Raw genomic sequence first — 13,970 nt, forward strand, 5'->3', positions numbered from 1 at the left:
GTAGGCGGCCCCGTCCCGCCCCGCCGGACCCGCCTCCCGCCTGTAGGCGGCGCTGGCTCCGAGCGGCGCTGCTTAGAGCTCACCCGCGGCCGCCGCGCCCGGGCCCGGCTGCGAGGTGAGGGGTGGAGGCCGCCCGCCCGCGGGCCCAGGTGAGAGCCGGGGACGGGGAGTCCCGCGGAGTAGGCCCGACCGCTTTCCGCGCCTCGACTGGGGCCGGCGCTGGGAGCGGAACGAGCGGGCCGAGGTGCGCAGAGGTGGGAGCCAGCGGGAGGCTGGGATATGGGGGCGCTGTGACGGCAGCGGGGGGGCGACGTGGGGCGGCCTGGAACAAGGGCGGGGGAGGGGGGAGCAGCAGTGAGGGAAGGGGGTGGGTTGGGCCAAGGGTGGGAAGTGGTGTGGGGCTGGCTAAGGGAAGGGAGGAGGGACTGGTCGGGGGACGGCGGGGAGCGGTGCGGGGAGAGGGGCTGGCCGGGGGGAGCGGTGGGGAGCGGTGCGGGGAGAGGGGATGGCCGGGGGGGAGCGGTGCGGGGAGAGGAGCTAGACGATGGGGAGCGGTGTGGGGAGAGGGGCTGTCTGGGGAAAGGGTTGGAAAACTGTCTAAGAATCAAGGGCCTGACTCTTCTGTCCTGAAGTCCCCTTGGAGTTACCTGTTAGGGGTGTACTTCCCAGGCCGAAAATCTCCTTTCAAACTCTCTGTTCCCTCTTGTTATTTCACAATCCTTTAATCTGTGCATATGAGAGTCGTCTTTATCCTGGGTGATGCGTGTTCTGTGTCTGACACTGCTCTGGAGTTTGTGGGGATCTGTGGCGTTAACGCAACTTGTCTACGCTAGAGTTAATTGCTCCAGCAAGAGTGGCCACGCTGGTACTTGGAAATACTACTTGAGCTGGACAGTGCAATTTTGTGAGCAGCTGAGAGGTTGTTCAAGTTGAGCTGTATCCCCTGACCAGCCAGCCAACTTGAGTTAAGTGTCACTGCACTTGAGTTAAGGTCTTTGTGCATGGACAGGTGTTGTGTTGGGGGCAACCCTTGAGTTATAACAACTACAGCAAAAACAAGCTCTAAGTGTTGCAGGAGCTTGAGGCCATATTTGGTCTGCAACTAGGTGCTGCCGCTACGCCACTCTAGTGTAGACACTTCCTACAACTTAAGGGATTTTTTTGGTGGTGTAACTAATTCATCACTCAGAGGTTATAGATGGGTCAATAGAAGAATTCTTCTGTTAACATAGCCACAGTCTTCAGAACATGTAACTTCTCGCAGCACAGCACTGTAGCTAGGTTGTTCTAATTTTTATGTGTAAACCAGGCCTGAGATTATATCTACACTGCAACCAAGGTGTAATTTTCATCTTGTGTAGATGTACCCGCGCCATCTTTCATCTAGCTAAGTTGTTTAAAATAACTGCAGAGACATGTCAGCGTGGGCTAGTCGTGCAAGTACATAGCTAGGGACCACAGTGGGCTTGGACAGCCCAGACCACTACATCCTTGCTGCCTTCTTAAGTAAATTAATTAGATTAAAGCTAGCCTGGGTACGTCTACACAAACTGTAAATCATGCCTCTGGTTGCAATGTAGGCGTAGCATGAGACCAGAAAGACATACTCAGTCTTTTACATCTGACTTGCACTGATGATTGGAACGCCCATTGCAAATTAATAAGTAAACAGGTCGTGAAATCAAGAGCATTGTATCACAAAGTGTACTTTAATCATCGCTTTTGAGAGTTGTAGTTTTAAACTATGTATTATTTGTTTTGTTTGGAAACATGGTGAGACCATGCAGGTCCTTCTGAGAATTGTTGTTCTGTTGCATTAACCAAGTGAGAGTTAGCAGAGTTCTTTATATGCTAGGCACAGTGGTATGTTAAAGGAAAGGAGTGATTTCAGATTTACATAATTAAACTCTGAGTTTCCTAGTGTGTAAGGGTTTGAATTGGACTTGTATCTCGTTTGTTTGTTTTGTTTTTAAATGCACCTTTCTTGGTTATATTTACAAAAATAGAAGTATACAAGTATGGACTTCTTTCAAAAGTATTATTTAATCATTTGAATCTCATGGATAAGTTCAAATGGTTTGAAACAGATCTCTTCCGACCCATCACTATTTGCCAGTGAGCAGTTTTTCTGAGCTGTAATCAGATAAGCCCCCAATCCTGCAATTGGATCTACTAGCATGGAACCCCATTGACTTCAGTGGAACTGTACTCAGCCCATGGGTCTGCACTAATAGATATAGACAGCAGGATTAGGACTTACATGCATAATTGGGATGTGTACTATCGAAAGCTTTTAAAAAAAACAAACAAAAAAAACCTCTTAGTCATTGAGTGTGCATGCCAAGGCTCACTTGAGTGAAACTGTTGATAACAGCAGCTCATAATGGAAATGCTGAGAGGATTTTAATCCCTCTAATTTTTTGTTATAGGCAGCAGACAAATACTGAGCTTCATCATCATGCCTGTCCTGGCAGCAGAACCTACAGTCTTCTTGCTTCCCCACAGGAAAAGCTTGTGACTTCCAGTTCCCTCAGAAGAATGAGCAGTGTCTATGCCCTGGCCTTCCTTACGTGGCTGTGCTGGGTCACTAACAGTACCTGCAACTCTAGTTGCTACTGTTTTGCAATTGTAACGGAAAAGGTAATGAAATTGCAAAGATTTTTTTAAAAGAGCTCCTTTAAATTGTTTACTGAAACGGTATGGAAATGCACCAACTTGATGTCTGTTTGGGGGTCCGTGTGTTCTTGCTTGTCATTTGAAATAATTTTAATCAAAAATATATTTTTAGATGTACCCGGTAGGTGATAGCCAGCCTACTGGAAGAGCGCTACACTGTTACTACTTCCTTCACCCCCCCCCCCCTTCTGTCTTTGTCCCTTCTTTGGTCTGTGGTTTCTATCTCAAGCGTTAACAAAGTGCCATTTTGATACTATTAACACTCCATTGCATATTTCATTCTATACTGTTCTTCAGCCTCTGACTTTCTCAGGCGGGGTGGGCAAATCTTTTGGCCTGAGGGCCGCATCTGGGTATGGAAATTGTATGGCGGGCCAGGAATGCCCGGTGAAGGAGGGGGACTTTATGGGGTGTAGCATGGGAGGGCTCTATAAGGGATGTTACCGAGGGGGGGGAAGGGAGGACTCATGGGGTGTAGTGTGTGGGGGGGACAGCTCTACAGGGGTGGTACTGGGGACTCCTAGGAGCCCTGCTGGCAGTGACACCAAGGCAGCCGTACCAGGCACCACCACAGGTGCAGGCACCCTAGCTGGGTTGGGTGCAGCTCCTGGGTGGTTTCAAGGCTCTCGAGGATGGGGCCATAGGAGACCATGGGGGATTGGGCATGCTGCCACGTGGGAGGGACGGAGGAAACGGTGCTGCTGCCTAGGAGCGGGGTTCCGATCCTGGAAACAGTGCGGTGAGGTCGCACCTGCACAGTGTGGCTCTGTGTGCTGGAAGATGGTGCTCATCAAGAGAATTATGAGTTGGGGCTGGGGAGCGCCGGGTGGGCAGAGCGGGGCAAGCCCCTGACTCCACTCCCCGGCAGGAGCACCGGGTGTGCAGAACAGCACAAGCCCCCGACCCCGGTGGGAGCTTGAGGGCTGGATTAAAAACATCTGATGGGCCAGAAGTGGCCCACCAGCCGTAGTTTGCGCACTCCCGTTCTAAGGGTTGGTCTCTCATTATCAAAGTTTGGAAGAGAGCCATTTTTTTATAACTTTAAAACTGCCAACAAATGATAGAACATGTGCAGGATCTTTAACCTGAAGAAAGAGTAATTATGTTTGGTAGTATTTCCATGTTTTATTGTTTCTTGTAAATTTGATTCCAATAACATTAAATATATACATTAACAGACTGTTTGACTTGTCTGTTTAGTCCTAACTCATTTTTTTGGGTGGTTTTCTTAATTTTGCAGAAAAGTTAAATGTCTTCAGAAGATAAGGAAGCTCAGGAGGATGAGCTGCTGGCTCTAGCTAGTATTTATGATGAAGATGAATTTAAGAGGGTAGACTCTCTCCAAGGAGGAGAAACAAGAATTTGTCTGGAGTTGCCCCAAAACTTCAAAATATTTGTGAGTGGTGAGTCCGGATGTTTTGCATTATCTTTAAATTAATTTTTATTAAAATATGTTCTAAAGGTGGTTACCCAAACATTTTTCATTTTCTCTTCTTAGAACTTTGAGGCCATGAACAATTTATCACACATTACAGCTGGGATGGGTATCACTCATAGTTGTAACTTCAGAATGTAATTCTTGCTTTAAGTATTTGCACATCACTCTTAAAGATCAAAACTAAAGAGGGTGGACTTTTAAATTTCAAATATAGTAGCTTCCTAGAATGGAATTTTTAATGGTTTGTTCAAATTACTTGCTAAGGAGACTTCATCTGTAGTATTTCAAAATACTTTTTTTTTTTCTAAAATATTTTAATTTAAAGTTGGAATATTTTTGTGTGAATTGAGCATTATTAGACCAAGGGGGATCCGTGGAGTAAACTAATCTAGATCTTTAAGTATTAATTTATCTATCTGGTGTGCTTTTGGATTGCACTGCATTGCATTTCTGTACTGCCTTTCATTTGAGACTGAGTTTTGAAATATTGGTTAAACGACACTGTCAATTTTAAAATGATACTTCTCTTTGGAAAAAAAAATATTGCCTACTGTTACCTGTAACACCGAGCATTACTATAACTGTTAGTTTCAAGAAAATAATTTTTTGTATTTGTTCGGGTGTTTTAATTTGTGTATTTGACACCATTGTGCATGTGTAGCTGCTTCCTTGGTTCCCATATGCAATCATTCAGTTTCCCTTGTTTGTATGGGCCAAACTCAGCAACACAAGTAACAAATAACAAACCTACACTTTTAAACATTTGGCAGAGGGACTTGAAATTACTTTTAACTCTGTTTTTAATTTGACTATTTTTCAAATTAATTGTGTCCTTTTAAGTTTCCCAATCTGTCAAGTGCGTATTAACTCCATCAGAGGTGCCTCTGCTTCAGTTTATCTATTAACTGTTATTTGTCCAAGACTGTACAGTGAAACACTGACAGATCCACAATGCTGTGCTCTGTCCACTAGACACTCCTTTCTCTGGAAAGACCTCTGAAATATGAATTCGCTTTTTCTCTAAGGAAAACTGTCAGTGATAAATGATAAAATTAGAGAGGCTTGTTCCTTTTCTTGTTGTTAGAACTTATTTACTCTTATTCTTGAGGATTTGCCTTTCCAGACTATCTGGTTTGTAATTTATCTGACAGATCATGGTATTAGCAAAGTCAATATTCACTAATTCAGCCTCCAGCCACAACTGTTTATGAAATGTTGTAGCACTAAAAAGGCACATTGTTTACTTAAGTCTCAGTAAAGCAGTTAAACTAAACATTTATCAAATGAAAAGAGGTTTCTTGGGAACTTTATCATACAGTTAAACTTTATGAGACTGCAACACCTAGAATTATAGTTCTGTTGATCTCTCTCAATTTGCGTCAATCAACTGTCTTTCATTCAGGAAGTCCCACAGAGTGTCTCCAGAACAGTGGATTTGAATACACAGTTTGCTTTCTGCCTCCACTTGTGTTGAATTTTGAACTCCCACCAGATTACCCATCAGTCTCTCCACCTGTGTTCACACTCAGCAGCAAGTGGCTCTCCCGGGCTCAGGTTTGTTTTAAAATCTTTTTGACACTTCTTGTCCCTTTCAGGAACATAAAAAAATTCTTTATAATTAATACTCTAATAGTTGTAAATGCAGCAGGTGAAGGAATAGTTGGATAGAACTTTGCTTTTAACATCCAGGTTCAGTTGGAGGAAACCATTAGCATCATGGAGTATAATACATACTTCTAATGAAATGTATAAGGAGTAGTTTTTATTGGTGCCCTTTGGCAACAGTCTTTTTCTCTTCATGCTGCAAGATCCTTAAGGATAAAGGATGGGATTTTCAAAAGCATCTTAATTACTTAGGTGCACAAGTCCCATAGAAAATCAATAGAATTTAGGCTGCTAAATCATTTAAGTGACTTAAGAGCCCAAGTCTCATTGACAGTCAATGAAACTTAGGCTCTTAAGTGCTGAAGTCAATTTTGAAAATGTGACTGTGTTCCTAAGTCACTTATGACCAGAATTTTAAAGGTACTAAAGATTCAGAGGGATGCATAGTGGTATTTTTAGAAGTGCCTAGGTGATTAACACCCATTGAAATGAATGGGAATTAGGCACCTAACTTGGTTTAGGTGCTTTTATAATTCTTATTGATGCTTATCTGTGTCTATAGGCACCTATTTGGAAGTCTGGCCTTTAGCTGCTTTTGAAAATCCCAATCATAGCAATTCGATGTCCTGTTTCATCTCTGCTTATATCCTGTGCGTTATAGAGTAGGTACATGTGAATATATATACACCGTACTATGCAAATACAGCCTATATCTGAAATTTTTTTGTATTGTGTCATGAGACTCAGGTGCCTTCCACCATTTAAGAAGGGCAGTATTCATTCATGTATAAGCATTCTTCTTGAAATACTTTTTTTTTCTATTTAAGAGGGGTTTTTTTTACTATTTAACTATTTACTATTTACTGTAAAATATTTTCTTGAAGAACAAAAATATTTAGTGAAAGAACACACAAGTGTATGTATTTTTAAAATCTCTGCAGGGAGTCATAGCTCTGTCAATAGCAGCTAAAGATCTTGAGATCCAAAGGCTGATAAAGGCAATGCTAGATTAAAGAGATGCTGTTAGGATTGATAGCCCCAGAATTTAACCTGCCTTTTCTGATGTTTGTAAACATGTGATGCTATTAACCCAGCATTTGTGAGCAATCCAAAAATAACAATCCAGGATGCAGGTGTGGATAGAGAGCAGTCTTCACTGAGGACACTTCAATTTCAAACTTGCAAGAAAGAGAGCAACTGGATTATAAACATAATGAAACTTAAAAGCATTTTGAATTTGCTTATTCAAAACCACATTATCAGAACTAACTGTGTATGAAATGTATACATTTTTTTAAAATTACACAAACCAAAAACCTGCATTAGGTAGTGAAATTATACAGGACAACAACCCATATCTTTTCATAGGTAGAAGAATGCATCCATTATGTTTGGGTACAGTGGGTATAACCTATCTGGATACTTCCAATTGAACTCTTTATTATTGCATTAATGTTACCGGGTATTTGCAACATAGCTGATATCCTTTGATTGTCTAACATGCAGCTATATCTATTAAATTCTTTACTGTGCAGTAGTGAGTTTATATGAAACAAGCATGTCATCTAGATTTTTTCACACAAATTAACTAAAATTTCAGTTGCATAGGCCTTTATTTGTTGTATGCTATTATTGTATTACAGTAGCATCTAGAGGCCAGCTCCATTGTGGTAGGCAGTGTACAAATAATTACACTGAATAGTGTGATCAAAACATGGTGCCTGATAATACAACTAATAGACTGTGCACGTAGAGTTCATTGCTGAGCAGTGGCCAGTTTAGTAAGAGCAACACAAACCTTGATATGTGGATGGGTGTCCCTTGTTTGTAAATTATACTTTGTTAATAAAGATAACATTTATTTTCCTTCTACAGTCTGCTGTATAAAATATCAGGGAGGAAGATAGAGAAGCAATTTCTTCCCATAGATTAGGCTTTTTCAGAGCAAACAACATCCAATTAACATGTCCAGCTTTTATTCTTTGGGAAATGTGAACTCAGATGAGGTGATCACATTTGAGTTAACTTGACTTTTGCTGAAACAGCAGTAAACATTGTCTGAATTAACATGCAGTAATTGTAGCATGAGCTGTTGCAATGTATGAGCAGTGATTGGTTAGTATAATTCGGAAAAGAAAATTATGAATGGGAACTTGCTAATCAGCTAAGAATTCAGACTGTTTTCAAACTGCACTGCTGCCAGTGAACTAACACTCATAACAAATATAGCTAGTTCCAAGATAAGCAGAATACTCATATTCTAACTACATTTAAATTACTAAGATAATTATATAAAACTGGGTACTAAAATTTCACTGCAAGTCAGGCAGAAGTAGAAGAGGGGGAAGTCTCTGGTACAAAGCAGATGTCGGTTCCAGTACACAACATTAGAATGTGTTCAGTGTTTGATAATGAAAGCCCAAAAGGCAAATGCTGTATGAATTAGTGCAGGCATGTAATATCTATTGTATATACAGATTTTAATGTTTAAAATAACACAATTGAAGTACATCAGATGATAAAACATTTAAAGCATTATACTTAAAACCAGAGGTGAGTAGTTCGCTGAATCTTGAATTGACTTCCAAATGTGCTACATTTAGTCTAGTCAGAATAATGAGGCTGATTTCTTTCATTAAACTCAGAAATTCAAAACTGAGATTGTTGAATATGCATCATAGTTACTTTTTGATATTCACTAAAAATAACTTCCTCCTGTAACCCAAAATATCTAGATCAGTATATCGGTCTGGCAGTAATTAGAGTGTTCTTACCTATTCACTTGAAAGGAAATGAGTTCTGATTATGCTACAGGTGGCTTTTAATTTATAAGTTTAAAAGTGACTGCAAAGCTGATGGGAAATTAGGTGTCCATTTTTGCTGCCTTATGATTTTATGAAGAAGGCAAGATGATATTCAAAATTCTGAGGGGAAAATCCAGCCGGAGAGAGACCTGAAAACAAACTATTCAGGCTTTCTTTAAACATAAAAAGGCAGGGCCCCATACACGTATTAAAAGTATTTTAGCTAGGTCACCTTGAAGCAAATGTTGTTTAATCTATGCAGTAAAGCATATAGAACTGTTATCTAAGTTACTTATCACATCATATGATTTTTATTTCTAAATCTACATTTCTTTACAATTACTTGCAATACTTCCTAATATTTTGTAATGCAGCTGACTTAGTTCATTTTCTGTATAGGGTAAGTTGTAGACTGAAGATTTTTGCTTTGGAGGTTAGCAAGTGATCAGGTGAGGATGTAAAATTATGCTCTCTTGTTATTTCCCAATGAGTACAAACAACAAAGACCTGGTTAAACTAAATTAGTTCATGGCCTAAACTTGAAATCTGAAGCTGCCTTAAAAGGTACCACATGAGAGGGAAATTGTTCTAAGATGAGTCAGGAGTTGTTGGAAGATGGAGCTATTCTTTTTGGGTTCTAAGCTCAAACTTTTCTTTTCTAGCTTACTGCACTTTGCAAGCACTTAGACAACTTGTGGGAAGAGAACCGAGGCTGTGTGGTCTTGTTTGCCTGGATGCAATTTCTTAAGGAAGAAACTCTAGCTTACCTGAACATCACCTCCTCATATGAACTAAAAATGTGCCGTCAAGAAAATGGGCAGAGCAGGACATCTCTGTTTCCTGTGAACTCTGAGCTGGATTGTTGTGGCGCAGCTGGTGCTGCAACAGCACAAGAAGAAATCCTTGATGAAAGAGCTGTACAGGATGTGGAGTCTCTGTCAAGTCTGATAAGGGAAATCTTGGACTTTGATCAGGCTCAGCAGAAAAAATGCTTTAACAGCAAGATGTTCTTTTGCAGCATCTGCTTTTCTGAGAAGCTGGGTAGTGAATGTATGTACTTCATGGAGTGCAGGCATATATACTGCAAATCCTGTTTAAAGGACTACTTTGAAATTCAGATCAGGGATGGCCAGGTCCACTGCCTCAGCTGTCCGGAACCAAAGTGTTCTTCTGTTGCTACTCCTGGCCAGGTAATAGCAGAAGTATGTAATCAGTGCATGCACACCTCTAGCTTACTAATAAAGCTGAATTGTATATAACGGATTTTTGCTCAAACCATAGTAATTAAAGCACAGAGTTTTTTCATGCTACCCAGAGACTACTTACATGCTTCTGAGTTAAAATTAGATCACCTTTGCCCACTATTAATTTCAGATGTCTTGGACACCAGTTTGAATTGACATGATCCCACTGATTGTGCTCATTGTTTTCACTATGTGACTCTAAACTGTCAGTGCCTGGGATTTGAATTGCTAGTGAATCTGTTCTTCAGAATATTTAAGATGATTATGTGCCAGCTGCATATTAACGCCTAGGCTGACAAGGCCAAGGCCTAGGCCTAGGCCGGCAAATTTGCAGGGGTGGCAAATTTATAATAGCACCGAGAGGCTGCCTCCCACAGTGTTGGTTTGCACCCCCTGCCCCAACTCCACCCCTTCCCCGCCCCCTCCCTGCCCCTATTGGTCCCCTTCCCCAAATCCCCGCCGTCTCTCCTGAGCGCGCCGCGTTTTCCCCCCTTCACCCCCCTCCTTTGCGAAGCTGTTTCGCACACAAGCATTGGCAGGGAGCGGGGAGAAGCAGGACCTGGCGTCGCGCTCAGGGGAAGAGTCGGAGCGGAGGTGAGCTGCAGTGTGGGGGCCGGGAGCCTCGAGGGGGGGGAGAGGGGATGCGGCAATTATTTCAGGGCCTGGGGCGGCAAAATCATTAATCCACCACTGTTATGTGCAGTGGCTGCAGATTTAGAGTATCATCAATAATTTGTATACTTTCTCTCTGATTATTGCAGTAATCTCCTGATCAGAATGAGAGTAATGTTTAAAATGTGCTAAAGCAAATTTAAGCTAGTTGGTGGTGCTCATGTCCTAAAGTTTTTTCTACCAGAGCTAATAGATTGAACGTCTGAATCCAGCAAATATAATGTTGTTTGATCTTTGCTTAGGTTAAGGAACTGGTTGGAGAGGAGTTGTTTGCACGTTATGATCGCCTACTTCTGCAGTCCAGCTTGGACTTGATGACAGACGTGGTATATTGTCCTCGTCCATGCTGTCAGACTCCTGTGATGCAAGAGCCAGGTTGCACCATGGGCATATGTTCCCGTTGCAACTATGCCTTCTGTACCCTCTGTAAAATGACTTATCATGGAGTCTCTCTATGTAAAATCACTGCAGGTGAGTTGCACTGTTTTGGCAGTGGAACACAAAGTGAATTGCAGTTTTCATTGTAGAATACAGTGACATTAAGTAGACACTCGGAAACATTTCTACTTCTGTATCTGTTATAGTAAGGGGTAAGTGAGTTGACACATCCGTTTGTGTGGTAGGACTCTCTGTGTAGTGGGGATGAGAGGTTAAATGTAGTTGAAGAGCTGGCCTCTGCCCTGAAGAGTTTACAGTTGAATGGCTAGACATGCTGCAACAAGTTAGATGAACAAATGACACAGTTTAGAAGGACAGTGGTTATGGCATTGTAGTTGCTTACTATACCCATTTGTATATCTTGAGGATTTTTTAAAAAGAAAATTAGTATTGATTACTTAGAGGGAAATACGATACACAGGGTACATTCCTGTTTCCCACAGTAGCTGGTGGCAAATGCTTGAGGGTAGGGCAAGAAACCCTAAAATTTATGGAATAACATGTCCCCAGGAAATTTCTTCCAGCTTTTAAGGAGTTTACCCATATGCCATGAAGCATGAGGGTTTATATTCCAGACATTTTAATACTAGTGTAACTCAAGGTATTATCCATATTGTGATACAGGAGGGCCAGGGAGCAGTGATAGAGGGGAAATATATAAGCCCTAGGCTAATTAAGGAGTGGCTCCCTGTAGACTAGGGAGGGTTGCTACAGGTTAATTGGAGCACCTGTAGTCAGTTAGGACCTGTCAGGAACCTAATAAACCCCCCTGCTTCAGGCAGTTAAGGGAAGAGGAGGAAGGAGAGAAGACTGGAGCTTGGAGGTGTGTTGTAAGATTTGAAAGACCAGAGAACCGAAGTAAGGGAGACCCTGCCCCAGAAGAGGAGGGAGACTTCCTCCCCCAACGTTTAAGGACCGAAGGTTCCCCACCCAAGGGGGAAGAGGGTAAGAACCCACAGGAGTTGAGAGGGGCTGGGGCTCAGAGTAAGGAGCAAACCCAGACCCCTTCCCCGCTTCCCTCCTCTACCACCTTCCTGGGCCACTAGCGAGGACCTCGGCTGCCCAAGACCAGGGGCAAGAGGTGGCGTCTTAGCCCCCCTGCCAAGAAAAACGCAGGACCCCTCATACTAACATCAGCCATCTTGCCACAATATAAATGTCCATTCCTTTTTTTGAATTTTGTTGAGCATTTGGCCTTGATGTCTTGCGATAGTTCCACTAAATGTATGGTGTTAGCAAAAAATATTTCCTTGTATCAATTTTTAATATGCTACCTATTTCAGTTTTATTGACCGTCCTAATTACAAGAGAGGGTAAATACAAGTGTCTAATCTACCTTCTTTCTACTGGTTGTTCTGTATACCTTTATCGTGTATACTCTTATTCATCTCCCCTCTGAACTAAACAATCCTAATCTTTTCAGTCTCATGTCATATGAATTTTTTTTCCATGCCTGTAATTGTTTTGGTCACAAAGCTTTTATTTCCACTTTAAGTTTTTTGAGGTAGGGTGGCTAGAACACAGCATTCCCAGCGAGGGTGATTCATATGATGGAATTGCAATATTTTCAATATAAACTTTTATTCTGTTCCTCACGCATCCTACCATTTTGTTTGCTTTTTTAACTTCAGCTGCATATTGAGCAGATATTTATGAAATAGTACAAGGAACATCTTGTTTGAGGATCTCAAACATAACATGCTTAAAAAAGTATAAAGTGTTTGTCCCTGATGTGTTTTGTTTTGTTGGTCCTGGAGTTTCCACAGCTGAGAGGTAGTAGATTATACTAGTGTCAGCAGCTGGGTGGAACTTCTGGGTGGCTGTTGCTGCCTCATTCTCCTAGCAGGGTTTTTGGAATCCTCTTGTCCCTTGCAATCTTTGGAATCTCCTGGATCATGTTTACAATGAGTTTGGCTCATCGTTTTAGCTAAGAGTGTGACTTCCATATGCAGTGCGGTATGTAAGGCTAATGTGTTCTTCTGTCTTTATTTCACTCCTTAGAAAAGCTAATGGATTTGCGTAATGAGTACCAAGAAGCAGATGAGGCCACTAAAATATTTTTGGAGCAGCGCTATGGCAAAAGAGTGATTCAGAAAGCCCTTGAGGAGATGGAAAGTAGAGAATGGCTAGAAAAGAACTCAAAGGCCTGCCCTTGTTGTGGCACTCCTATAGAGGTGAGTTTATTGGGCTAAACTTGGAGAATCACATTTATTCTTAATTGTTACTGTCCGATGTTGCTAATGTGATTCACTATGGGGACCAATGCCAGGGAATTAGGACTTTCATTTGTAGGGTCCATATGATTCCATTTGTGCCTCATCCCTACTACTGGCTACTCTAGTCTTACTTTTGAGCATTACATTTAATAAAAAAAATAGGTATTTTCAATTTTTAAAGGTATTCATCAGTAGTTCCCCAGGTGCTGGGGAAATAGGTTGCCAGCAAACAGTTCAGGAAAAAGTGAGGTTTCCAGTGTGTTCACTAATGCAGCCAGATAAAGCTTCTGTAACACAGGCTACTAGTTCATAAACAGGGAATGACATTCACCAATACTGTAGACTTACACTTGCAATAAAGCTTGTCCTCACTTCTGCAGCTAGCAAAAGCAGTTGGCATTACAGTAGGAGGAAACTTCTCCTCTGGATACACATCTCCTGAAACCAGGTTGAAGTGAGGACACACCTCAGACCTCACAAGGATACTAGATTTTATGGTCCATTCTGCATTTTGGTTAAATCCGGCTGCCTGTACCAGGCAGTGTTTCTCAGGGAGATTCTCCTGCCACCAAATATTCTGTAAACTAGGCAAAAGTGTACTGAGCTGGGAGCCAAAAGACCATAATTTCAAACCTCACCTCTACTGATTGCTGTTAGTATTTCAGTCCATTTCGGACTTTATTACTGACCATGGCCTCATATCCCAACCCTAGAAGGCAGTCAAGTATCAATCTCCCATTGTGCAGATAAATTAACAGATTATCCAAAGTCACTTCAAGGAGAATTGGGAAGAAAACAGAGGTCTGTAATACAGCAGAATCAAGTTTTAGCCACTTTGTAACACTGCCTTTCAGGCTGAATGTGCCAAAACTATGTA

At 41.8% G+C, this 13,970-nt stretch overlaps 1 protein-coding gene across 3 annotated transcripts in view; it reads left to right on the forward strand.

Moving 5' to 3' along the window:
* RNF14 (ring finger protein 14) overlaps positions 1-13,970 on the forward strand; it is an 18,949-nt gene continuing 4,979 nt past the window's right edge. Inside the window, exons 1-7 of one of the 3 annotated variants that reach the window (XM_077823609.1) lie at positions 1-149; positions 2,430-2,640; positions 3,917-4,079; positions 5,517-5,668; positions 9,186-9,713; positions 10,682-10,910; positions 12,879-13,051. In XM_077823609.1, the coding sequence (XP_077679735.1) occupies positions 3,926-4,079; positions 5,517-5,668; positions 9,186-9,713; positions 10,682-10,910; positions 12,879-13,051 (1,236 nt within the window). In that variant the 5' untranslated portion in view covers positions 1-149; positions 2,430-2,640; positions 3,917-3,925. Of the gene's footprint in view, positions 255-2,429; positions 2,641-3,916; positions 4,080-5,516; positions 5,669-9,185; positions 9,714-10,681; positions 10,911-12,878; positions 13,052-13,970 lie in introns of all 3 variants that reach the window. The other 2 variants (XM_077823610.1, XM_077823611.1) reach the window with 2 other exon arrangements.

The sequence above is a fragment of the Eretmochelys imbricata genome, chromosome 8 (genome assembly GCF_965152235.1).
Source record: "Eretmochelys imbricata isolate rEreImb1 chromosome 8, rEreImb1.hap1, whole genome shotgun sequence".
Classification (NCBI taxonomy): Eukaryota; Metazoa; Chordata; order Testudines; family Cheloniidae; genus Eretmochelys; species Eretmochelys imbricata.